Here is a 26,969-nt window from a genome sequence, read left to right as displayed (position 1 = left end):
GGAACACACACAAGCACATATACCTACCTGCATGCACACACAGGAACACACACAAGCACATATACCTACCTGCATGCACACACAGGAACATACACAAGCACATATACCTACCTGCATGCACACACAGGAACACACACAAGCACATATACCTACCTGCATGCACACACAGGAACACACACAAGCACATATACCTACCTGCATGCACACACAGGAACACACACAAGCACATATACCTACCTGCATGCACACACAGGAACACACACAAGCACATATACCTACCTGCATGCACACACAGGAACACATACAAGCACATATACCTACCTGCATGCACACACAGGAACACATACAAGCACATATACCTACCTGCATGCACAAAAAAATGAAGGGCTATTTCCTGTAGTCCCAACGTTCAGGAGATGAAGGCAGGAAAGTGAGGAATTAGAAGCAATCCTGGGCTACATCGCCCATTCTAAGCCACCCTGACCTCCATGACAAAACTGTCTCAAAAGGGGGAAAAAAAAAAAAAGGAAATTTTGTGGACACATGAAGATGAGCCAAGTTCCTGTATTTGAAATACAAGGAAGTGGGTCTACCAGAGACTGAATAGATTTACTTCCAGTTTATTAGACCACAGGAGCAAAACTTAGAACATTTTGTATCAGGTGTGCAAAGATACTCAGGTTACAAATATCCAAACGCACAAATGCACTTTCAAAGAAAGCCTTAAGCGGGCCGGAGAAATGGCTCAGAGGTTAAAAGCACTGGCTGCTCTTCCAGAGGTCCTGAGTTCAATTCCCAACAACCATGTGGTGGCTCACAATCATCTATAATGAGATCTGGTGCCCTCTTTTGGCCTGAAGGCATACATGCAGACAGAACATTGTATACATAGTAAATAAATAAATCTTAAGGGAAAAAAAAAACAAAACCCTCTTGTTTAGGGAAACAGTCTATGCTTGCCTAGCATCATAAAGCCTAGGTTTGATCCTAGCACTACATAATACTGGGCATAGAGGTACACACTTGCAACCCCAATGCTCAAGAGGTTGTGGGGCGTTTACCCACCACCCCCACGGTTCCCTAGAGTTTTCTTGAGTGCAATCAGCAGGAAATATTAGATAGAAGGATTTATTGCGGAGAATTTCGCAGAGATAAACAGATAGAAAATAAAGGATAGCCTTGAGAGGGCCTGGAACCTATTCCAACGGGCCCCGACTGTCTCTGGCCCAGGGTTTTTATAGAGACGCCAAGGGGGTGGAGCAAAAGACCTCCTCCCCCAGCACAGCCAAGTGCAGACCATCTCAGACACCTGCACTCAGGCCCGTGGTCCTGATCATCCTCTATTCGGACCTGCTGGGTAAAGCCACGAGGAACCCGAGAACGGGCTCCCACAAGAGGTGGAGGCATGGACATCAGAAAGAAGTTCAAGGTCATTCTTTGCTACAAAGTGAGTTCAAGGATGTCCCGAGACTCTATCTAAAACAAAACAACAAACAAAAACCAGGCAGCAACAATGAAAACAAAACAAAGACAAAAAGAAGAAAGGAGGAAAGACCTTTCAGTCAGGGATAATGCCCCACGCCTTTAGTTCCAGCACTTGGGAGGCAGAGGCAGGTGAGTCTGTGAGTTTAAGGCCAGCCAGTGAACTCACTGGTCTATATAGAGAGTTCCAGGACAGCTAGAGCTATATAGTGAGACCCTATCCACCACCCCAGCCCTCCCCCCCCCCCAAATCAAGCAAACAACAACGACAACAACAACAAAAAAACCCAAACCAAAAATCCTTTCATCTTAAATCAAAGATTAGAAGACGCGGTGTATGGCTAAGGGATTTTTTGTATATGATTTTTTAACCCTTTTTTTCAGTGTGTATGTATGTGTGTGTATACATGTGCCCATGCCACAGCATGCATATGATCAAAGGACAACTTGCAGGAATCAGTCCTCTCCTCCCATCACATGGATTCCGGGATCGAACTCAGGTCAACAGTCTTGGTGGCAAGCACCTGTACCTACTGTCCATCCCTCCAGCCCCACATGGTATACTCTTTGTCTCTCCTCTAGGTTGCCAGCTGTAGCAAAAGTAAACAAATTGGCTTAATTTTCTTTATTCCAATATATTCTGCCTGTTATGATAGGTAGTTAATTTTTTAGTATCCACATCAGAAACTTCCATTCATTTTATTTACCCTTGGAACGACATCCACCATGCCAGCCCGTAGTTTAATGACTACACAGCTTAGGTGGCTCTGTATGCTGCTAAGCAACCTTGATACACTCTCCCCGTATGCTTTCTCCTGTCTCTAAGACAACTGTGTCGTACGTTCTCTGTTCTCCCCAAAACCCATCTCCTCCTCTTCCTCAGGCCCGCCCCTCTTTATCCGATCTTCCCAGATGCCCCCTTCCCTTTGCCCCCTTGACTCTTTTTCTAAAAGCTTCTCTCTGTTCCATGCACATAGGGACTCTCTGCTCTGCTGTGAGACCTTTGCAAGTCCCCATCCCTCTACGCAAGTGGTTCTCAATTTTCCTAATGCCGCGACCCTTTAATACAGTTCCTCATGCTGTGGTGATCCCCCTCAACTGTAAAACTGTTTTCATTACTACTTCATAATCGTATTTGTGCTACTGTTGTGAATCATAATGCAAATATTCCTGGAGATAGAGATTTGTCAAAGGGATCTCTACCCACAGGCTGAGAGATGCTGAAATGTCTTCATGGATAGAATCTAGCTGGGATGTTCCATGCCTTGCTCTTCTTCTAGTTCCTTGCCTTCTCTGTCTTCCTCCTAAACCCGATGTCAAGTTCTGAGTGGTTTTCTTTGTGATTTATACATGCTCACACCCAGTCACAATCGAGCATACTAACTAGCGGGGTTTTGAGAATGATTTTTAAAAATCTGTGTGTGTGTGTGTGTGTGTGTGTGTGTGTGTGTGTGTGTGTGTGTGTGTGTGTATGTATGTTCCAAATGCATGTGGATGACCAGAGAAGCTTGTAGAGGGCATCAGAACCCCTGGAACTGGAGCTGTAGATAGTTGTTGGTTGCCATGTGGGTGCTGGAAAGCGAACCTGGGTCCTCTGGAAGAGCAGCCAGTGCTCTTCATGCCCAGCCATGTCTCCAGCCCTTGTAATCATTTTTTGAGGAATGGCCTCATGTGGCCCAGGCTGGCCTCATGTGTATGTGGCTGAGGCTGGCTTTCACCTCCCAACACTACTGCATCTGGCACCACACATGTGGTTCTCCAACACCAGTTCTCATACTGCCTCTTCTATTAATCACTCCCCAATGTTCATTCGAATCAAGTTTCATAACTATAGGGCTTCGTGCATCTGGCATATTTCTAAATTCTTAATATTTAAATCATAGTCTTTCACAAAATAACCAGTAAGCACTCCCTTTTTTCTTTTCTTTCCTTTTTTCTTTTCTTTCTTCCTTCCTTTCTCTCTCTCTCTCTCTCTCTCTCTCTCTCTCTCTCTCTCTCTCTCTCTCTCTCTCTCCCTCCCTTCTTCCCTCCCTCCCTCCCTCCCTCCCTCCCTCCCTCCCTCCCTCCCTTCTCCTCCTCCTCCTCTCCTTCTTCTCTTCTTTTTGGTTTTTCAAGATAGGGTTTCACTGTGTAGCCTTGACTGTCCTGGAACTCACTTGGTACACCAGGATGCAGGCAAAGTTTCTCTCCACCTACCTGTTCCCAAATACCCAGCTGCCACTTCCCAAATAATTGACGCAGAGGCTTAATATTACTTATAAATGATCAACCAGTAGCTCAGGCTTATTACTAACTAGATCTTACACTTAAATTAACCTATAATTCTTATCCATGTTTAGCCACGTGGCTCGGTACCTTTTCTCAGTGTGACAGTCTCATCTTGCTTCCTCTGCCTCTGGCTGGTGACTCCTGACTCCACCTTTCCTCTTCCCAGAATTCTCCTAGTCTGGTCACCCCACCTATATTTCCTGCCTGGCTACTGGCCAATCAGCATTTTATTAAACCAATTTAAGTGACAAATCTTTGCAGTGTATGAGAGCATTAGCCCACAACACCAGTGTGTCCTTAAACTCACAGAAATCTGCCTGCCTTTGGCCCCAGAATGCTAGGATTAAAGGCATGGGCCACCACTACCTGGTTTCTTTTTTTTTTTAAATTTTATTTTAAAAAGTTTTTTTTTTTTCATTTTACATACCATCTTTTTTCTCTTTTTAAAATTATTTTAACCTGGTGTGGTGTTGCACACCTCTAATCCCAGTACTCGAGGCAGCAGCAGGCAGGTCTCTGTGAGCTTGAGGCCAGCCTGGTCTACATAGTAAGTTCCAGGCCAGCCAGTGCTACATAGACGAGACCCTGTCTAAATATATATATAAAATCATGTGTCTCTGTGTGGTTATACACACATAAATGCAGGTGTCCCTGAAGACCAGAAGAGGGCATTATATCCCCTGGAGCTGGAGTTAAAATTGTGTATTTGTGAACCACATGATCTGGGTACTGGGAATTGAACTCAGGTCCTCTGGAAGAACAGCAAGTACTCTTAACCATCTAGCCATCTCTCGAGTCCATTCCTTTCTTTCTTTCCTCCTTCCCTCCCTCGTACCCTCCCTCCCTCCCTCCCTCTATCCCTCCCTCCCTCCTTCTATCCACGGCCCCAACCCATTCCTCTCTCCCTTTCTTTCTGTTTTTTGAACTTTTAATTCTCCTGAAACCTTCCTAGTGTTGAAATTCAAGTTGTGTGCCACCATGTTTTGTTTTATTTACTGAGACAGGGCCTTGAAAATCCTGGACTCAAGCCACCCTCCTGAGTCACTAGGACTTGAGGCATGCATCACCATGCCTTACTAAAGATACATCTTTGTGGTTTTATTTGTTTGCAGACAGACCTAGTTATATAGTGCGCACTGTTCGGAAACTTACTGTGTAGGACAGGCTGGCATGGAACTCATAAGAATCCTTTCTCCTCCACCTCCCTGAGTACTAGGATTGCAAGCATGAATCATCATGCATGACATAAAATTGAGTATTCATTGGGCAAGTCAGTCTATCTTTTTTTTTCTTTTCTTTTCTTTTTTCTTTTTCTTTTTTTTTTTTTTTTTGAGACAGGGTTTCTCTGTGTAGCTTTGGAGCCTGTCCTGGAACTTATTCTGTAAACCAGGATGGCCTCAAACTCACAGGGATCTGTCAGCCTCTGCCTCCCCAGAGTGCTTGGATTAAAGGTGTGCACCACTACTACCCAGCCTCAGTGCATCTTTTAAGAGATAACACCGAGGGCCTGAAAAATCTACATAAATTGCTCTCCGACCCTTACTGAGGAACAATGGCCTGGGCGGGGTGTGTGTGTGTGTGTGTGTGTGTGTGTGTGTGTGTCAGTTTTCTGTGAGGGTATGGCTTCTTGTAGTCACCCAAATCCAGTGGATGGCCCCACAGGCAGAATTATATGGTCAGCACATGTTTATGCTAAATGAAATTCTCAAAGAATTTAAAAAAATTAAAAAAATTTCTTATCAATCAGTAAATGACAATGTCAGGAGGAATCGAAACCTATTTAGGTCCTGGCTGCGTCTCCCCTCTATGTAAAAGATCTCTTGTTATAATGAGCATGTAAGGATGATTTGAGGACCAGATGGTGGTGGCACATAACTTTAACCCTAGCACTTCAGATGCAGAGGCAGGTGGATCTCTGTGAGTTCGAGGCCAGCCTGGTCTATAGAGTGACTTTCATTCAGGACAGCCAGGGCTACACGAGAAACCCTGTCTCGAGAAACCAAAAATAAATAAATAGATAGATAAATTAATTAATTAATTAAAAAATAAAAGAATGATTCGAGGGGTAGAGATATAGTTCAGTTTAGAGCACTTATCTAGTATGAGCAAGGCCCTCCATTCAATTCCCAGTACAACAAAAATTAACAAATTTGAAAAATGTATTCGGCCTCTGAGGAGTCCGTGTGATTATGAGGAACATTTGAGACAACTTCAGAATGAATAGTCAAATTCCTTGGGGGGGGGGGCGGGGGGGGACCAACAAGATGCTGAGGACATCTGGCTGGACAAAGCCTGTGCTAACTAAAGAGTCACACAGCTGGGCTGTTCCCAGATACTTCTGGCTGGCCTCCAGTTCCTCTGCTTTCCTTCCTGTTTCCTCCAGGCCCGCAGCATTTAGCCACCTGCAGCCCAGCTCAGCCCAGTCAGCTCTAGTTTTCTCTTCGTGCTCCTGTGTCTAGTTCCTCCTTATAAATAAGCAGTCAATAAAAAAAAAATGCATCTGTGGTAGTGAGACCATGTCTCAAAAACTAAAAACAATAGCAACCACAAAAACAAACAAAAAATGCATCTATTGGCCAATGAAATGGTTCAGCAAGTGAAGGTACTTGTTGCTAAGACTGATAACCTGAGTTTGATCTCTGGGACCCACAAGATGAGAGGAGAGAATTAACTCCTAAAAGCTGTCCTCTGACCTGCCACACGTTTGCCATTGCATACATGCACCCACACACATATAGAACAAATAAAATACAATAAAATACATAAATAAAAACAATGCAAATATAATAATGAAGACGCAGACATGTCCTTGTTCTCTTCCAGTTTCTGGTATTTAACTCATAGTTGAAAACGACTCTAGGGGAGACACTGCAGCCACCGCCATGACAAGCAGCATGTGAAGACGCCGAGTCCCAGCGGCGGCCCACAGAGGTAGACAGGCCCGGCGGCAGAGACAAGCAGACGCAGGTAGGCCTGCGGCGGGGGCCGGTGGAGGTAGAGGGGCCCAGCGGCGGCAGCCGACAGGGATATTCAGACCCAGCGGCAGCCGGCAGAGACATTCAGGCCCAGCGGCGGCCCACAGAAGTAGACGGGCCCAGCGGCGGCCCGCTGAGGTAAACGGGCCCGGCGGCATTGGCCGACAGGGACATTCAGGCCCGGCGGCAGCCGGCAGAGACATTCAGGCCCAGCGGTGGTCCACAGAGGTAGACAGGCCCGGCGGCGAAGACAAGCAGACGCAGGTAGGCCTGTGGCGGCGGCCTGTGGAGGAAGACAGGCCCAGCGGCATCCCGCTGAGGTAGACATGCAGCGGCCGACAGGGACATTCAGGCCCGGTGGCGGCCCCCAGAGGCAGACAGACCCAGCGGCAGCTGACAGGGACATACAGGCCCGGCGGCGGACCGCAGAGGTAAACAGGCCCAGGGACGGAGACAAGCAGACACAGCTTGGAACAGGGACGCCCCTAACCCCAACATCTGGGGAAGAAGCTATCTCCGTGGGTCAGAACCAGAACGAATCTGAACACTCCGTCTGAGGACAACCCAGGGCCCAGCTGCTGATCCTGTGAAACCCAACAACTTGGAGGTGTTGGTGAGACTACCCTGCTCAGCTGAAACCCATCTGGGAGAGGATTCAGATGCCTACAGTTTAAAGTCTGAAGAAACAAGATCAGCTGAGGAGTTGACAAATGAACAAAAAGTGACCTGAGAACACAGAAGAAGGCGCTACCCAGACACCAAACCAGATCACCAGAATCATAAGTATATAATTCACCGATCGAAATCAGCTGCCCCTGAAGAAATAGCCCAAAAGCACCAATTTAACCAAGAACCCCTACTAAACCAAGACTAAAAATTAGAACAAGAGAGGCACTCTCAGACACAGACACCACCTGCACCTCACAGAGGAAGAGATGAATAGGCGCCAGTGCAAAAATACAGGCAACAACATAAAGACCTATATGGCAACATCAGAACCTAGTGATTCTACACCTGCAAGACCTAAACATACCATGACAGAAGAAACAGAAGAAATCAACCCTAAAAATGACATTAAGAAGATGATAGAGGCCCTTAAAGAAGAAATAAAACATTCCCTCAATGAGGAAATAAAAACTTTCCTTAAAGAGGAATTGAAAAACTACCTTAAAGAGGAAATAAAAACTTTCCTTAAAGAGGAAATAAAAAACTCCCTTAAAGAGGAAATAAAAACTTCCCTTAAAGAGGAAATGAAAAACTCCATTAAAGAGGAAATAAAAAACTCCCTTAAAGAAATGGAAGAAAAAAGGAACAAAAAATGGGAAGAAATCAAAGAAAGCCAAGAAAAAGCAATTAAACAGATGAAAGAATCATTCCAAGATCTGAAAAGTGAATTTGAGACAATAAAGAAAACACATGCTGAGGGAATGCTGGAAATAGAAATCCTGACAAAACGAACAGGAACTACAGAAACAAGCATAACCAACCGATTGCAAGAGATGGAACAGAGAATCTCTGACACTGAAGACACGATAGAGAAAATAGATTCGTCAGTCAAAGAAAACAATAAAGACAAAAAAGTCCTAACACAAAACGTCCAGGAAATTTGGGACACCATGAAAAGACCAAACCTAAGAATAATAGGGATAGAAGAAGGAGAAGAATACCAACTCAAAGGCACAGAAAATATATTCAACAAAATCATAGAAGAAAACTTTCCTAACCTAAAGAAAGAAATACCTATGAAGATACAAGAAGCTTACAGAACACCGAATAGGCTGGATCCAAAAAAAAAGTCCCCTCGCCACATAATAATCAAAACACTAAACACACAGAATAAAGAAAAAATATTAAGAGCTGCAAAGGAAAAGGACCAAGTAACATATAAAGGCAAACCCATCAGAATAACACCAGACTACTCAATAGAGACTATGAAAGATAGAAGATCATGGACAAACCTCATGCAGACACTAAGAGACCATGGATGCCAACCCAGACTATTATACCCAGCAAAACTCTTAATCACCATAGGCGGAGTAAACAAAATATTCCAGGATAAAACCAGATTTAATCAATACCTGTCCACAAACCCAGCCCTACAGAAAGCACTAGAAGGGAAAATTCAACCCAAAGAAGCTAAACACATCCATGAAAAATCAAGCAATAGATAATCCTACACCAACATACACCACAGAAGGACAACACAACACAACCAAAAAAATAACAGGAATTAACAATCACTGGTCATTAATATCCATCAATATCAATGGTCTCAACTCACCTATAAAAAGACACAGGCTAACAGAATGGATTAGAAAACAGGACCCATCCATATGCTGCATACAAGAAACACACCTTAACTCTAAAGACAGACACTACCTCCGAGTAAAGGGCTGGGAAAAGGTTTTCCAAGTAAATGGACCTAAGAAACAAGCTGGTGTAGCTATCCTAATATCTAACAAAATAGACTTCAAACTAAAATCAATCAAAAGAGACCAGGATGGACATTACATATTCATCACAGGAAAAATCCACCAAGATGAAGTCTCGATTCTAAACATTTATGCTCCAAATACAAAAGCACCCACATTCATAAAAGAAACACTACTAAAGTTTAAAACGCACATCAAACCCCACACATTAGTAGTGGGAGATTTTAACACACCACTCTCACCAAAAGATAGATCTACCAGACTGAAACTTAACAAAGAAATAAAGGACCTAACAGATGTTATGACTCAAATGGACCTAATAGATATCTACAGAATATTCCATCCTAACACAAAAGAATATACCTTCTTCTCAGCACCCCATGGAACCTTCTCAAAAATTGACCACATGCTTGGACACAAAACAAATCTCAACAGATACAAAAAAATTGGAATAACCACCTGTATTTTATCAGACCACCATGCCTTAAAGTTAGAACTCAATAACAACAAAAATTATAGAAAACCCACAAACTCATGGAAACTGAATAATACCCACCTGAAACATCAATGGGTCAAGGAAGAAATAAAGACAGAAATTAAAGAGTTCCTAGAATTCAATGAAAATGAAAGTACAACATACCCAAACTTATGGGACACTATGAAAGCAGTGCTAAGAGGAAAATTCATAGCTCTAAATGCACACATAAAGAAGATGGAGCAATCCCATACCAATGAATTAACAGCACAACTGAAAGCTCTAGAACAAAAAGAAACAAACTCACCCAGGAGAAATAGACGCCAGGAAATAATCAAATTGAGGGCTGAAATCAACGAAATAGAAAACAAGAGAACAATACAAAAAATCAATGAAACAAAGAGTTGGTTCTTTGAAAAAATCAACAAGATAGACAAACCACTAGCCAAATTAACCAAAAGGCAAAGACAGAACACCCAAATTCACAAAATCAGAAATGAAAAGGGAGACATAACAACAGACAATGAGGAAATCCAGAGAATCATCAGATCATACTTCAAAAACCTGTACTCCACAAAAATGGAAAACCAGGAAGAAATGGACAATTTTCTGGATAAATACCAAATACCAAAATTAAATCAAGACCAGATAAACCATTTAAATAGACCAATAACCCCTAAAGAAATAGAAACAGTCATCAAAAGTCTCCCAACTAAAAAAAGCCCAGGACCAGATGGTTTCAGTGCAGAATTCTACCTGACTTTCAAAGAAGAACTAATACCAATCCTCTTCAAAGTGTTCCACACAATAGAAACAGAAGGAACACTACCAAACTCTTTTTATGAGGCTACAATTACCCTGATACCCAAACCACACAAAGATGCAACAAAGAAAGAGAACTACAGACCAATCTCCCTCATGAACATTGATGCAAAAATACTCAACAAAATATTGGCAAACCGAATCCAAGAATACATCAAAACAATCATCCATCACGACCAAGTAGGATTCATCCCAGGGATGCAAGGATGGTTCAACATACGGAAATCAGTCAATGTAATACACCATATAAACAAACTGAAAGAAAAAAACCACATGATCATCTCCCTTGATGCTGAAAAAGCCTTTGACAAAATCCAACACCCCTTCATGATAAAGGTCTTAGAAAGAATAGGAATACAAGGAACATTTCTAAACATAATAAAAGCAATTTATAGCAAGCCAACAGCAAACATCAAATTAAATGGAGAGAAACTCAAAGCGATACCACTAAATTCAGGAACAAGACAAGGCTGTCCACTCTCCCCATATTTATTCAATATAGTACTAGAAGTTCTAGCTAGAGCAATAAGACAACAAAAGGAGATCAAAGGGATACAAATTGGCAAGGAAGAAGTCAAACTTTCACTATTTGCAGATGATATGATAGTATATATAAGTGACCCCAAAAACTCTACCAGGGAACTTCTACAGCTGATAAACTCCTTCAGTAAAGTGGCAGGATACAAGATCAACTCAAAAAAATCAGTAGCCCTCCTATACACAAATGATAAAAGGGCTGAGAAAGAAGTCAGAGAAACATCACCCTTTACAATAGCCACAAATAATATAAAATACCTTGGGATAACACTAACTAAACAAGTGAAAGACCTTTTTGATAAGAACTTTATATCTCTAAAGAAAGAAATTGAAGAAGATATCAGAAAATGGAAGGATCTCCCATGCTCATGGATAGGTAGGATTAACATAGTAAAAATGGCAATCTTACCAAAAGCAATCTACAGATTCAATGCAATCCCCATCAAAATCCCAACACAATTCTTCACAGACTTGGAAAGAAAAATACTCAACTTTATATGGAAAAACAAAAGACCCAGGATAGCTAAAAGAATCCTATACGATAAAGCAACCCTTGGAGGCATCACCATCCCGGACCTCAAACTCTACTATAGAGCTATAGTAATAAAAACAGCTTGGTACTGGTATAAAAACCGACATACGGACCAATGGAATCGAATTGAAGACCCTGACATTAATCCATGCACATATGAACACCTGGTTTTTGACAAAGGAGCCAAAACTATACAATGGAACAAAGAAAGTATCTTCAACAAATGGTGCTGGCATAACTGGATGTCAATATGTAAAAGATTACAAATAGAGCCATATCTGTCACCATGCACAAAACTCAAGTCCAAGTGGATCAAAGACCTAAACATAAATCCAGTTACACTAAACTTAATAGAAAAGAAGATAGGAAGCACTCTTGAACGCATTGGCACTGGAGACCATTTCCTAAATAAAACACCGACAGCACAGACCCTGAGCACAACCATTAATAAATGGGACCTCTCAAAACTGAGAAGCTTTTGCAGGGCAAAAGACACAGTCAATAAGACAAAAAGACAGCCAACAGATTGGGAAAAGATCTTCACCAACCCCACATCTGACAGAGGATTGATCTCCACAATATATAAAGAACTCAAGAAACTAGACATCAAAGCACTGAACAGTCCAATTAAAAAATGGGCTAAAGAGCTAAACAGAGAATTCACAAAACAAGAACTACAAATGGCTGAAAGACATTTAAAGAAATGCTCAACATCCTTAATCATCAGAGAAATGCAAATCAAAACGACTCTGAGATACCACCTTACACCTGTTAGAATGGCTAAGATCAAAAACACCAATGACAACCAATGTTGGAGAGGATGTGGAGCAAAGGGAACACTCCTCCACTGTTGGTGGGAATGTAAACTTGTACAACCACTATGGAAATCAGTATGGCGGTTCCTCAGAAAATTAGGAATCAAACTACCTCAAGACCCAGCCATCCCACTCTTGGGCATATACCCAAAGAATGCTGATACATACCATAAAGATACATGCTCAGCTATGTTCATAGCAGCACTATTTGTAATAGCCAGAACCTGGAAACAACCTAGATGCCCATCAACGGAAGAATGGATGAAAAAAATGTGGTACATATACACAATGGAGTACTACTCAGCAGAGAAAAACAATGAAAGCATGAAATTTGCAGGCAAATGGATGGAACTAGAAAAAATCATCCTGAGTGAGGCAACCCAAACCCAGAAAGACAGTTATGGTATGTACTCACTCATTGGTGGATTCTAGATATAAAATGAACAATCAGACCACAACCCATTGAACCATAGAGGCTATATATATAGCATGGAGGTCCCTAGGACGACTGTGGCATATAATAAATTTCAGTTTTACTCAATTATTGAAAAAAAAATAGCCAAATGAATGGAAACACATGAACTATGAACCAAAGACTGAGGGGCTCCCAGCTGGATCAGGCCCTCTGAATAGGTGAGACAGTTGATTGGCTTGATCAGTTTGGGAGGCATCTAGGCAGTGGGACCAAGTCCTGTGCTCATTCCATGAGTTGGCTGTTTGAAACCAGGAACTTATGCAGGGACACTTGGCTCAGTCTGGGAGGAAGGGACTGGACCTCCCTGGACTGAGTCTACCAAGTCGATCACAGTCCTCGGGGGAGGACTTGTCCTGGAGGAGGTGGGAATGGAGGGTGGGCTGGGGGTAAGGGGAGGGCGTGGGAGGGGGGAGAATAGGGGAACCCATGGCTGATATGTAGAACTGAATGGTATTGTAAAATAAAAAATATATATCACAAAAAAAAAAAAAAATTAAAGGTGGTCTGATTAATCTTCATAGACCTGTTACTCAATCATTTTGAAGCAAATTGGAAATAATTTCATGGAAAATGTTTTATTTTTATTTTTAATTAATTTATTAAATTTAATTTTACATATCAGCCACGGATTCTCTTGTCCTCCCTTCTCCCCCCTACCTTCCTTCCAGCCCCCCCTCCCATTCCCATCTCCTCCAGGGCAAAGGCTCCCCTGAGGATTGAGTTCAACCTGGTAGATTCAGTCCAGGCAGGTCCAGTCCCCTCCTCCCAGGCTGAGCCAAGTGTTCCTGTATAAGCCCCAGGTTCCAAACAGCCAGTTCATGCACTGAGGACAGGACCCGGTCCCACTGACTTTTTGCCTCCCAAGCAGATCAAGCTAATCAACTGTCTCACTTAATTCAGAGGGCCTGATCCAGGTGGGGGCTCCTCAGCTATTGGTTCATAGTTCATGTGTTTCCTTTCGTTTGGATATTTGTCCCTGTACTTTTTCCAATCTTGATCTCAGCAATTCTCACTCATACAAACCCTCCTCTTTCTCACCAATTGGACTCCTGGAGCTCCACCTGGGGCCTGGTCGTGGATCTCTGCATCCGGTTCCCTCAGTCATTGGATGAGATTTCTAGCATGACAATTAGGATGTTTGGCCATCCTTTTGTCAGAGTAGGTCAGTTCCGGTTGTCTCTCTACCATTGCCAGTAGTCTATTGTGGGGGTATCTTTGTGGATTTCTGTGGACCTCTCTAGCACTTTGTTTCTTCCTTTTCTCATGTGGTCTTCATTTATCATGGTCTCTTATTCCTTGTTCTCCCTCTCTGTTATTGATCCAGCTGGGATCTTCCGGTACTCTAAGCTCTCTTTCCCTCTCTTTCCCTTCCTTACCCCCACTCACGTCCATGTTGTTCATGTAGATCTCATCCATTGCTCTGTTATTGGGCGATCCCTGTGTCTGAGATACATCACCCTTTACAATAGGCACAAATGATATAAAATACCTTGGGGTAACACTAACCAAGCAAGTGAAGGACCTATATGACAAGAACTTTAAGTCCCTGAAAAAAGAAATTGAAGATGTCAGAAAATGGAAAGATCTCCCATGCTCATGGATAGGCAGGATTAACATAGTAAAAATGGCAATCTTACCAAAAGCAATCTACAGATTCAATGCAATCCCCATCAAAATACCAACACAATTCTTCACAGACCTGGAAAGAATAATACTCAACTTCCTATGGAAAAACAAAAAAACAGGATAGCCAAAAGAATCCTGTACAATAAAACAACCTCTGGAGGCATCACGACCCCTGACCTCAAGCTCTACTATAGAGCTACAGTAATAAAAACAGCTTGGTACTGGCATAAAAACTGACATGTGGACCAATGGAATCAAATTGAAGACCCTGACATTAATCCGCACACCTATGAACATATAATTTTTGACAAAGAAGCCAAAACTGTACAATGGAAAAAAGAAAGCATCTTCAACAAATGATGCTGGCATAATTGGATGTAAACGTGTAGAAGGCTGCAAATAGAGCCATATCTGTCACTGTGCACAAAACTTAAGTTCAAGTGGATCAAAGGCCTCGACATAAATCCAGCTACTCTGAACCTGCTAAAAGAGAAATTAGGAAGTAGTCTTGAATGCATTGGCATAGGAGATCACTTCCTAAATATAACACCGGTAAATGTTGTAGTATGTATATTTTGAGATAATGCCCCACTCCAGAAAGAAAAAAACAAACAAAAGAAAAACAGGTTAATCACAATATCATTATTACACCTAAAAATGTAACAATAAAATCTGAATAATTCCTTAATACCTCAAATACCCACCAGCATTTAAATTCAAATAGTCACACAGTCACTTAATGGCATAAATTAATATTTAGCCAAACTCAATATTGAATGTTGAACAACATATTGAATGTTGAACAATATGTTTCTGTATTCTACTCTACAGAGTCTCTCTTCTTTTATTAGTTTGATTCATGTATTGGATAAAAGGGTCATTTCTCTAGATTTCACAATCAACATTTTGTTGATCAAATACCCATGCTGTGTAGCCATACACATATAGGCAACACTAATTGGACTTAGTGGGTTATAAAAGAGAAAAGCATGAAGTTGGGAGGTGGATATGTTGTGAGATTATATGGGGGAAGTTGGAGTGGGGAGGGGTGGGTATGATTATATTTGATTGTACAGATGTCTAAAATATTCTGAAATTAGGAAAAATTATAATGCCCCCTCCATGTTGTCAGTTCACACACTGCTGTCTCTCATGCTTCATGTGAGTGAGTTGAGGTTTATCCAGAACTCCTGCAGAAATGCATTTGCCAGGGGAGCAGGGTTGGAAAGTGCGACCTTCAAGCGGGTTTAATGCCATTCTTTCTAGACTGAGTAAGGTTTCACAGGCATGGCTCCTCACTCTCTGAGGACTGGGTTCGCTGCCACAGGAGTCAGGACCCCTTTTGTCTTCCACACACATCCACTTGCTCCTCTGCCTCTGTCTGCTGTGAGTTGAAGCTACGCAAAGACCTCAGGTGAAGCTAAGGACATGCTAGCAATAGGACCTTAGACATCCTCAGGTGAAGGAAAGGACATACTAGTACTAGGCTCTTAGACATCCTCATGTGAAGGGAAGGACATGCTAGCACTAGGCTCTTAGACATCCTCACATGATTCTAAGGACATGCTAGCACTAGGCTCTTAGACATCCTCACGTGAATCTAAGGACATGCTAGCACTAGGCTAAGAGACATCCTCACATGAAACTAAGGACATACTAGCATTAGGCTCTTAAACATCCAGAACCATGGAGCCAACTAAACCTCTCTCCCTCATAAATGAGCTGATCACAAGTATTCTATTTCAGTAACTCAATATGAACTAGAACCATGAGGAAGTTGGTTCTAAGATTTATCAGAATTTGTTTTCTGCTAGGGAGAGATGACATAGTTCATAGGTAATGATAATCATCAGGAGGCACATAATGTGTGATTTGGCATGGCATTTTATTATCTATCTATCATCTATATTTATCTATCTTTCTGTTATCTATATCATATATCTATCTACCCATCTACCTATCTACCTACCTATCTATCTATCTATCTATCTATCTATCTATCTATCTATCTATCTATCTATCTATCTATCTAACTATCTATCTATCAGCTATATCTATCTATTTACTTATTTTATTGCTAAGGATCAAATCCAGAGTCTTGTGCTCTCTGCAAGCAGTCCACCAAAGAACTACATCCACAGGCCTGGTATAATATTGTAAATACTGTTCTTTCTTTCTTTCTTTCTTTTTTTTTTTTTTTTTTTTTTTTGGTTTTTCGAGACAGGGTTTCCTGTATAGCCCTGGCTACTCAGGAATCCATTTTGTAGACGAGGCTGGCCTTGAACTCACAGAGATCCACTTGCCTCTGCCTCCCAAGTGCTGGGATAAAAGATATGCACCACCACCACCCCTTGTAAATACCATTTTATACAAATGATGCCGAAACCTGAGAATACAACAGATCTTTTCATATTGAGCTGCTTAGAGAACCCTGCTAAGTGTATCATTTTGACTTTATTCTCCTGTAGGAATATTCTCTAAATTATGTCATGTGTAAATAACAACAGTTTTATTACCTCTTTTCTAATCTTATGTCTTGGTTCACCTTGCCTTCATATGATTATAACTTATGGGTACAATATTCAGTAGCAATGTGTTGTGGGCATCTGTCTCTTTACTAAGTCAAGAAAATTTTTCAATAATTCACCAGTTATGTATGTTTTTCAAATATTCTTTCCCAATTTAAGGAAGTTTTTAGCAAGAATTAGTGTTAATTTAAAAAAATCTTCTAAAATTTTAAATTAAATCTCTTTATACTGTGTGCTAAATATTAAGTATATTTCCTGCCTCTGTTTAGATGGTCATATATTTTTTTCTTGTTTGTTCAATCAATGTACTGAGTTGTTGAGAATGTAAGATAATAAACCAGCTGTGAATTCCTAGGATACGTATAACACATTTGTATGTTGGTCCCAATACTTTAATTAGATTCATTAGATTCAGTTTGCTGATATTTTGTTTGGGATTTATACATCTATGCATAAATATATTGATTGGTCAGGTCTGAATTAGATTTTAGAATGATGATTGTTCCAACTTCCTCAATTAAAAATCGAAGCAAATCCGAATTTCCATCTCATTAATGTAACAAACACCCTCAATACTCATGGAATTGCAAGGGTTTTTGGAGTTTGGTACCAAGAATCTGGACCAAAGACCAGGTTGTTCTTTATCACACACACACACACACACACACACACACACACACACACACACACACACACACACACACACACCACACACCAAAGAGGATATACTAAGGTTAAGAAATAGGCTCTCATAGCTCCTCTGAAATTCATAGACAAACTTGGGTAAGAGTTAATGTCATTGTCCCAAGCCCAAACTCTGCAGGACAGGACAGGATAGAAAAATGGGTACACTTTTGTGTGCTTCAGCCTGTGGAAGGATTCTTTCCTCTTCAGGGAGTTCTGGCCTCTGCTCTTAAAGCCTTCCGCTGATTGGGTGATGCCCACTCACAGTATGGAAGGCAATCTGCTTTAAAGTGTACTGATTTTAAATGTTAATCATATGTAAAATTACTGTCAAAGAAATGTTCTAGACTAATATATGGCCAAACAACTGGGCTCCATAGCCTAGCCAAGTCGGCATAAATTAACCATTACACTCCTTTCTCTTGCTTAGATTTATTATTATTATTTTTTAAAGGGGTGTGTGTGTGTATAAAATCATGTACTTGTGTAATTGTGAGTGTGAGCATGAGCACAGGTGCCAGCAGAAGCCAGAGGTGCTGGATCCCCCTGGAGCTGGAGTTACAGGGGATTGTGAGCCGTGTGATATGGATGCTAGGAATCAAACTTGGGTCCTCTGCAAGAGCAGTATGTGCTGTTGTTAACCGCTGAACCATCTCCCCAAGCCTAATTCTTCACCTCTTTTTAATCTGGAAAGAGTTTCATAACTTAAATTGTTCTTACATTTAGGTTTTTACTCCATCTCCAGTTCGTTTTTAAATATGATATGAAGTAAAAGGCCCAACTTCATTTCTTTACATGTGGTTATCCAGTTGCATCAGCACCACTGGTTGAAGCTTATTCTTTTTGCATTGAATGGTCATAGTGCCTATGTAGGGAATCAGCTGACTTTTAATATTAGATTCCTTTGATCCTATAGGTCTATTTTTTAAATATTTTTTTTTGTTTTGTTTTGTTTTTAGAGACAGGGTTTCTCTATGTAACAGTCCTGGATGTCCTGGAATTCACTTTGTAGACCAGACTGGCCTCGAACACACAGAGATCTGCCTGCCTCTGCCTTCCAGGTGCCAGGATTAAAGGCGTGCGCCGCCGCCAAAAACGCACCCTACTCTATAGGTCTATTTATTCTTAAACCAGTACCACAACTATTTTTGAGTATTGTATTTTTTTACACAGTTTTTTTTCTTTTTCTTTTTCTTTTTCTTTTTTTTTTTTTTTTTTTGGTTTTTCAAAACAGGGTTTTTCTGTGTAGCCTGGCTGTCCTGGGATTCATTTGTAGACCAGGCTGATCTCAAACTCACAGAGATCCCACCTGTCTCTGCCTCCCGATGCTGGGATTAAAGGTGTGTACCACCACTACCCCGCTCTGTACAAAGTTTTAAAATCAGAAAGTATGGGTCCTCTGACTGTTCTTTTTTTTTTTTTTTTTTTTTTTAGCTATTTATTTATTTAGTTAGCTAGCTAGTTAGTTTATTTATTTACTGTGCACACAATGTTCTGTCTGCATGTATCCCTGCAAGCCAAAAGAGGGCACCAGATCTCATTATAGATGGTTGTCAGCCACAATGTGGTTCCTGAGAACTGAACTCAGGACCTCTCTGAGAGCAGCCAGTGCTCTTAACCGCTGAGCCGTCCCTCCAGCCCTGACTGTTCTTTATCAAGGTTGTTTTGGCTCCTGAGGGATTTCTGTAATTCCAATGGGATTTTTAGGACAGGGTTTTCATTTATGCAAAAAAGGTCACTGGGGTTTGGGTAGGGATTACACAGCATCCCTAAAGAATCTATAGATTCTGTTGGTAATGTCATTTTACCATCAAACCTTCTGATCATGAACAAAGGATGTCTTATTTACTATTTACTCTCTACAACAGTGTTTTGTAGTTTTTCCATCTCATGATATAGCCACCTCCCAAACACCCCATCTACTAATACCATTACCTTGGGGTTAGGATTTCAACATATCAAGTTGGGGGATAACATTGGATCCAATGTTGTTGGGGGGAGTTCCCAGGTATTTCTATTTAGTTGAGTGTCTTAAAAACAAACAAACCATATGAGTACATGTTTGGTTTTTCTGCACCACTGCTATGACCATAGCAACCCCACTTTGTTATTAGTATGGAATAGTGTGTTGACCACTGTGCTATGTTGAAACGGTCCTACATTATTTAAACATCATTTCACTGTGTGTATCTACTGTATCTGGTACTGTTACACTGCACACCGTCCCCTCCCTCCCCACTCTCCTTCACTGTCTCCCCACAGTGTCCTTAACTCTTCCAGTCAGTTCTACTTTCATGGCATGTTTACATCTGTGAGGTTATGTACTCTATGAAATTAGGACCCACAAAGGAGAAGAATCATTTGATGTTGGTCTTTCTGAGGCTGGCTTAGCTGCTTTATAGGATAAGATGAGATGTGTTGTCAATAAAATCCCCAAACCAGGACGTAAACCTGACTGGGTTTCTCTTTGTGTGTTTCTCTAGGCTCCTAAGCAACAAAACACATCTCTAAAACAGATTTGGAAACTCACAGGTCAGAAGGGTTCTATCCTTATGGGTCAGCTCAAGACTGATGACTGATCAACTGTGGACCTGCTTTAGGACTCTTTCCACTTGAAGGGGAAGAAAGTTGAAAAAGAGGGTGTGCCTGGAGAGTACGCCCATCTCTCTGACATCTTTCCTTCCAAAGTCAGTCAGACAGCTCCATACTCCATTGTTTCCTTTCCTCGGGCTTCTCTCTCCCTACATCTTCATGTAGAGGCCAAAGTATGGGAGAGGAGAATGGACAAAGATGAAGAGTTTGGTGCAGGAGGTCCATTACCTTTACTCCTCTACCACGGATGTGGATGTGGGATGGCCATCTTTGAAGGGAAGATGTATCAGGATCTCTGTGTCCCCCGGTGCTGTGTTCCCATTCCGGGCTTCTCATGGGTCACTTCTAGGACATGGTGAAGACAGGATAGTATGCTTTAGAAGCAAAACAAACCTGGATAGGTGTGCTGTACACTCCTCAGCTTCACGATGGGTGTGACTTCATCTTTGCTCCCCTAATTGTTAAATGAAGGGGGTTCTGTTAGATGACGTCAGCAGTCACTATGCTAACAGTTTCTTTGCTCCTGTTACAGTTTCACAGTTGGAAAAACCAGAGATGAACGTCAGTGCAGCTGATCTGACACGGTAAGCAGAGCCTGTCTACAGACTGTCCTGTGACAGATACCCGTGCTGACTAGTTTCCTGTCAACTTGATACAAGCTGCCATCATTTTGGAAGAGGGAACCTTAATTTACACCCCCCCCCCCCAGATTGCCCTGTGGGCAAGCCTGTGGTACATTTTCATTCTTTTTTTTTTTTTTTTTTTTTGGTTTTCAAGACAGGGTTTCTCTATATATAACCCTGGCTGTCCTGAAACTCACTCTGTAGACCAGGCTGGCCTTGAACTCAGAGATCCACCTGTCTCTACCTCCCGAGTGCTGGGATCAAAGACATGTGCCACCATGCCTGGCTGGATTTTCTTAATTGATGATTGATGTGGGTAGGTCCAGCTCACTGTGGGTGGTACCATGCATGAACTAGTGGTCCCAGGGGGTACAAGAAGGCAAGGTGAGCAAACCATGAAAGCAAGCCAGTAAGCAGCTCCATGGCCTCTGCATCAGCTCCTGCCTCTTGGATCCATCTTGCCCTGAGTTCCTACCATGACTTCCCTCAGCAATGGAGTATGACCTGGGTGTTGTAAGCTGAAACAAAGCCTGTCCCCCCAAACGTTATATTCATTGGGGTTCCCCACAGGAATAGAAATCCTACCCATGACACCATCTTCATTGTGAATGCTCTACGTAAAACACCTGGCACTCTGACTTCATTTACTCTGAGACCAACTGCCTCCCTCCTAAATTATCCTTCTATTCCTTCTGTAATGTCACTTCAATCCCACTGACATCCTCTGCTGTGTCCAGTATTTCAGGACTTCCTACTGACTGGACCCAGGAATATGTATTCTGGTCAATAGACAGGAGTCTGCGACAGATCTTCCAACATCTGGATAATGCAAGGTCAGGAAACAGAGTTACTAGGCAGGGGACAGAGAGAGAAGAGAAAGAAAGAGTAAAGGAAGGAGGTAAAGGAAAAAGTTAGCTTGAGGAGCAGTGGAGAACTAATTTTTGAGTTTTATTTGTTTTATGTTTTATGTGTATGGATATTTTTCTTGCATGTAAGTATATGCATCACATGCATGCCTGGTGCCCACAGAGAACAAAAGGGGGTATATGAACCCCTGGTACTGGAGTTACAGATGTTTGTGGCCTACTATGTGGATGTTGGGATTCAAACTTGGGTCCTCTGGAAGAGCAGTCACTCAGTCACTGCTCTTAACTGCTGAGCTATTTCTCTAGGCCTCACTGTGTAAATATATATATATATATATAATTCATTTGTATTTTTGTGCATGTGTGCACATAGGAGCCACATCATGTATGTGGCAGTCAGAGTACAAGCCACAGGAGTCAGTTCTCTCCTTCCAACATGTGAGTCTTAGGGCTCAAACTCAGGCCAAGCCAAGCACAGGTGTGTGTGTGTGTGTGTGTGTGTGTGTGTGTGTGTGTGTGTTGTGTAAAACTTGGGTGTCATTTCTGGGAGTCATCCAGCTTGGGTTGTGAGGTAGAGTCACTCCCTGGGACTCACTGATTAGCCTTGCCTGTCCAGTGAGGCCCAGGGCATCTACTTGTCTCTGCTTGCCCGGCACTGGGGCACTGTGTTCTTTTCTTTTCCTGTGGGCTCTAGGGAGGGAACTCAGCTTCTCTATTGGTATACCATGTACGCTACTGATGGACTCATCTCCTCTGCTCTTGGTGGAGGAATTCTTTACATAAATGATTGATGTTTGTAAATGCAACCCCTCTTTTCCCTCATTTCTCCCTTAGACCAGAAATATTTTGGGTTTGAAATAGCCGCTCCCTTCCTTCTCTCTAATTTCCCTACTGATTCCAAAGAAAATGAAAACATTTCTCTTTGTTTCTCAGATCAACGCTTATGGAGCTGAATGTTTCAGAATCCCGAGATGTGACTTCTTCCTCCGTCTCTGATGTTGTGGTTCAGGAGGCTGTCCCACCCAGCTGTTACTGTAAAAAGGGAAAGCCTTCTACTGATGTCCTCTGCATCATCCAACAACATCTCCAGCCTGTCTTATCTTCCAATGTTTCCTGAAAGAACAGCTTGGCAATAGCAGAGCGATAGTGGACCTGTTTCCTCCCAGAAGGAACCATCTATGCCCAGGAGCCCTGGCACAGCCCTGCCTACTTCTCGGCTGACAGATCCTGAGAAATCAGCTCTTTCTCCGAATTTGGCACTTCTTCCTCCCTTACAAGCTCAAACTTCCTTCATTAGCTCTATTTTAGAATCCTTAGATCCTCGTGAGCAAGAGAAAACAAAAGATAAGGGAGAGACTCATTTGCAATCAAATCATCGGTCAGATTCTGATTTGGATGAGAGTCCAGGACCCCTGGTATGGGCTCCACTCCAGCTCTCTCCTTTGATCAGAGGAGAACTGGAAGGACATATGTCTCAGAAGGTTTCTACTTTGCAACAAGAAGTGGTGCCTCTGCCCGTGAAGAAATCCTGGAACATACTCAATCATTTGATGGATGTACAAGGAGTCCCTGAAGAAGAGCTCCCGGAAACTCAGTTACCTACACTCATTCCTCAGAGTGCTGAGCAAAATACCAACACATCTCCAGATCCTCCATCATTTCATCTCCACATGAACATTGGGGTGAATTCTGAAGTCCATAGGACGGAAGCAATCATTTCACAGCCATTTCCCTCAAACAGGCAGTCACAACCCCAGGATGACCGCCAAGAACTTAGATATAATCCTTTAGTTATATCACCAGGCACTCCATCTCCCAGAAATTTAGGGGTTAACATAATTCAGGAAGAACAAGCTGTAGTGAAAAAGGATTCAAAGCATGTGTTAGAGCTGAATATAGAGCAGAGGGTCATAGGTCTTCCAGAAAAAAGGGTACAGACACATAAGGAGCTGACACCCAAGATACCACGTTTAGCCACTGACAGCATAAAGGTCACACCACTGGCATTGCTTCAGGTAATGGACTTAATGGGAATAAACCCAGAACCACAGTTGGTGGTGATAGACTCTGTGGGGTTTTCCCCACAGCCACCAAATCAAGCAGAAACAGTGAGTATAACTCCTCAGCCATTGAATGAAGTAATTGAACCGATAGAAGTAACCCATCATCAGGATCAAACCACGGGATTAAAGAGCATGGTCTCAAGACTGAGTCAAGTCACAGATGACATGAAGGTAACTCCTGTGGCATTGTTTCATGTCACAGATTCCATGGGGATGATTGACAAATTAAGTCCACATGGCATAGAACCAGTAGGAATAGCCCCAAAGCCACAATACCAAGTCATGGAATCAGTGAAGACGGATACATTGCATAACTATCAAGCCATAAGACCAGGAAGTATGAGTTGAGGGCCACAGCAGACAGTTGTGGAAGCTGTGGAAATGATTCCCCAGCCTCAGCATAAAGACATGGGAACACTGACCATGACCTTGGGGTCACAGAATCAAGCCACAAAACACATCAGGATTACTCCCAGTCCAGTACATCAAAATGCAATGGAAATTAGCTCAAGTGCACTGCCTGAAGCCACTGAAGATACAAAAGTATCTCCAGTGGCAAAACAAGCCATGGATGTCATGCAGATGATTCCACTAGGACAGACACACATTACTAAATCTAGGGCTTTGATCCGAGGCTCACAGCCTCCAGCTGAAAATTTGACCCCAGTGTCAGCTCAACCAGATGTTCCGACTACTGCTGTCCCAGTAGGAACTGTAGAATCTAGAAGCGTACCTTCACAGCCACCATCTAAAGTCCTGGAACCACCAGGAATGATTGATGACCTACTACCGTCAGGTCAGTCCCTGCATGTTCTAAAGGTGACCCCGCTAGTCCAGGCATCTCCCACAGAAATGATCACACCACTACAAATTGTAGAGCCTCAAATCAAAGAGTCTCTGGAATTGCCTTCTGGGTTACAGGGTCAAGTTGGAGTCTCCGTGGGGACTATGCCACAATCTCGAGGCACAGAGTATGTGTCACTGACTCCAGGACTGTCTCATCAGGTCACAGACCCTTCAGAGTTCACCCCATGGCACCAAGACTTAAACTGTTCGGAGGTGAGCCCAAGGCAAAGTCACAACATGACAGAATCTATGGGGCTGAACTGGCCACAAGTGAAGGATCCTATGGAGACACCACAGTCACATCATCCAAGAATGGAATCCACGAGAACAATCCCAGCACCACCAGATCAAGGTGCAGTACCTATAGGAAGGGGCCAAAAGCATCAAGTTCCAGAAGCTGAAGTAGGGCCAGTCATACCACTGCTTCAGGAAATGGAATATTGCGGGGGGAGCAGAATCCCACAGCATAAGGTTAGGGATTCAGTGGACTTACCCCCAGAACTACAGAGTGTAAAATCTGAGCACCTAATCCCAGATCCAAGATTGCAAAGTATGAAATCTGTGGACATAACCACAGATTTAGTCCCAGAAATGGAAAAATATGGACCACCAACCTCAACAGTGGTATGTATAGATTTGGCCCCAGAACTGCATCAGCAGAATATGCAATATGAGGAATTAACCTCCATATCATAACTGCAAAGTGAGACATCTGTGCCATCGGCCCCTGAGTCTCAGTTTCAAGATGTGAAATCTGGCCAGCTGACAACTGAACCCGAACTCCAAAACAAAAAGTCTGCTGGATTGGCCCCAGGTCCACAGTTGCACAGTAATGTATCAGTACATTGGATCCCTGATTCTCAGTCTCAAGGTATGGAAGAAGCTCTTTCAGCCCTATCACAGGAGATACAAGGAGATATAAAAATGGTGGAGCTGACTCCAAGACTATCGCTTGAAGATATAAAATCTGTGAACTTGGCCCCAGAACCATGTTCCCAAAGCACCGGCTCTGATAAGATGGCCCCTGTACCACTGCTTGAGGATACAAAGACTCCATTTGTAGAAGGTAGGAGTCTACTTTCTGAGGCACTGGTGGAGAGTATGGAAGTTGGTGAACTGATCCCAAGCACACACTTTTATGCAACAAAATCTTTAGAAGCGACCCCCAAACCAAGTTATCATTTCCTAGAACCTGAAGGACTGACCCTACAGCATCCAGCCTCAGAAGCAAGGGTGACCTCTGACCCTTGCCGGCAGGTGGAAGAATCTGCTCCGTTGCCACAATCATCATTAGGAATGAGTCCAGCACCATTGAGCCAGACCTCAGAATCTGTGGAGATGAGCTCACCACCACTCCAAGAGACTCTTGAACCTGGGACCCAAGTTGTAAAAGAGATGGAAGAGATTCCAGAATCAGGAAGTGCAATTAAAGATACTCTGGATTTGCTACTAGATTCAGAAGTTCAAACTATGAGCTCAGGAGTGATGGCCCCAGAGCCACAGCCCCCAGATGTGAAGTTTGTTCAAGTGACTCTAGAACCAGGTTTAGAAGTTACTAACCCACCAGAACGAACTCTGAAACTGGAAGATGAAGACACAGAGACCTTCTGATTGTCATTCTCTAAAGCTGATGATACCCAGGGAGCCATCATAGACCTATATTCAGAAGTGAGATCTCTAGAGTTTAGTCTAGAACCAGGAGTGCAAGGTGAGAAATCAGAGTCCTTTGCCCAGAATTTGAAGTCTGCAGAAGTAATCACCGAACCACCTGTACAAGTTGTAGAAACTGCAGGACTAACTACAGGACCCAAACCACATATTAAAGATGTGATCCCAAGGCCACAGGTCCAGAAAGTAAAGTCTAGGCAAATGGATAGAGAATCACAGTTGCAAAATGAGAACTCTGTAAATGTAATACAATCTTCATCTGCAGGAGAGGTAGATCCTGAAAAGACAAAACCAGAGCCACGACTACAAAGTTTATCACCGAAGGAACGGATTGAGGGAACACAGTCCCCTAATGTGAAATCTGTGGATTTAAATCTAGGCCCACAACAGCTAAGTGTCAATTTGAAATTGATTCCAGGGCCCAAATTGCAAAGTGTCCAGTTTCCAATGTTATATTAAGGGCTACTTCTTCAAGGGGAAAACCCAGTAAATTTCATGTCAGGCCCCCCACATTATGGTGTGAAATCTCATGATGAAATACCATGTTCCCTGGGGCCAGAAACCAGATCATCAGATTTTATCCTGAGGCCAAAGCTTCCAGAACCACAACCACAACCACAACCACAACCTGGGAAGTCGGTAGACATAAACATAAGACCT

The 26,969-nt window shown here is 42.5% G+C and overlaps 3 protein-coding genes across 4 annotated transcripts in view; 1 reads left to right on the top strand and 2 right to left on the bottom strand.

Moving 5' to 3' along the window:
• Positions 1 to 20,580, bottom strand: part of LOC143270194 (uncharacterized) — a 32,626-nt gene extending 12,046 nt beyond the window's left edge. The window contains exon 1 of one of the 2 annotated variants that reach the window (XR_013047197.1): positions 364 to 1,716. The gene's annotated coding sequence lies outside the window, so the exon portion shown is untranslated. Of the gene's footprint in view, positions 1 to 363; positions 1,717 to 20,471 lie in introns of those variants that run through there. The other variant, XM_076559189.1, reaches the window with a different exon arrangement.
• LOC143270190 (putative Polycomb group protein ASXL2) overlaps positions 19,489 to 26,969 on the bottom strand; it is a 273,546-nt gene continuing 266,065 nt past the window's right edge. The window contains exon 10 of the mRNA XM_076559175.1: positions 19,489 to 20,588. Coding sequence (XP_076415290.1) covers positions 20,583 to 20,588 — 6 coding nt within the window. The 3' untranslated portion in view covers positions 19,489 to 20,582. The remainder of the gene's footprint in view (positions 20,589 to 26,969) is intronic.
• LOC143270195 (uncharacterized) lies at positions 20,141 to 25,425 on the top strand. The gene is made up of 4 exons (XM_076559191.1): positions 20,141 to 20,183; positions 20,776 to 20,827; positions 21,604 to 21,699; positions 22,666 to 25,425. The coding sequence occupies exons 2-4, from the start codon at positions 20,799 to 20,801 to the stop codon at positions 22,847 to 22,849; spliced, it is 309 nt and encodes a 102-aa protein (XP_076415306.1). The 5' UTR covers positions 20,141 to 20,183; positions 20,776 to 20,798; the 3' UTR covers positions 22,850 to 25,425.

Source organism: Peromyscus maniculatus, chromosome 22 (genome assembly GCF_049852395.1).
Source record: "Peromyscus maniculatus bairdii isolate BWxNUB_F1_BW_parent chromosome 22, HU_Pman_BW_mat_3.1, whole genome shotgun sequence".
In the NCBI taxonomy this organism is placed as follows: Eukaryota; Metazoa; Chordata; class Mammalia; order Rodentia; family Cricetidae; genus Peromyscus; species Peromyscus maniculatus.
The sequence above is the reverse complement of the archived record's forward strand: the minus strand, read 5'-3'. Positions and strand labels throughout refer to the sequence as shown.

Bases quoted from the DNA above. Each gene is read 5' to 3' on its own strand.
- LOC143270195 (XM_076559191.1), top strand. From the start codon at position 20,799: ATGAACGTCAGTGCAGCTGATCTGACACG. The intron at 20,828-21,603 runs GTAAGCAGAGCC...TGCTGTGTCCAG, and splicing joins AGTGCAGCTGATCTGACACG to TATTTCAGGACTTCCTACTG. The intron at 21,700-22,665 runs GTCAGGAAACAG...TTTGTTTCTCAG, and splicing joins CAACATCTGGATAATGCAAG to ATCAACGCTTATGGAGCTGA.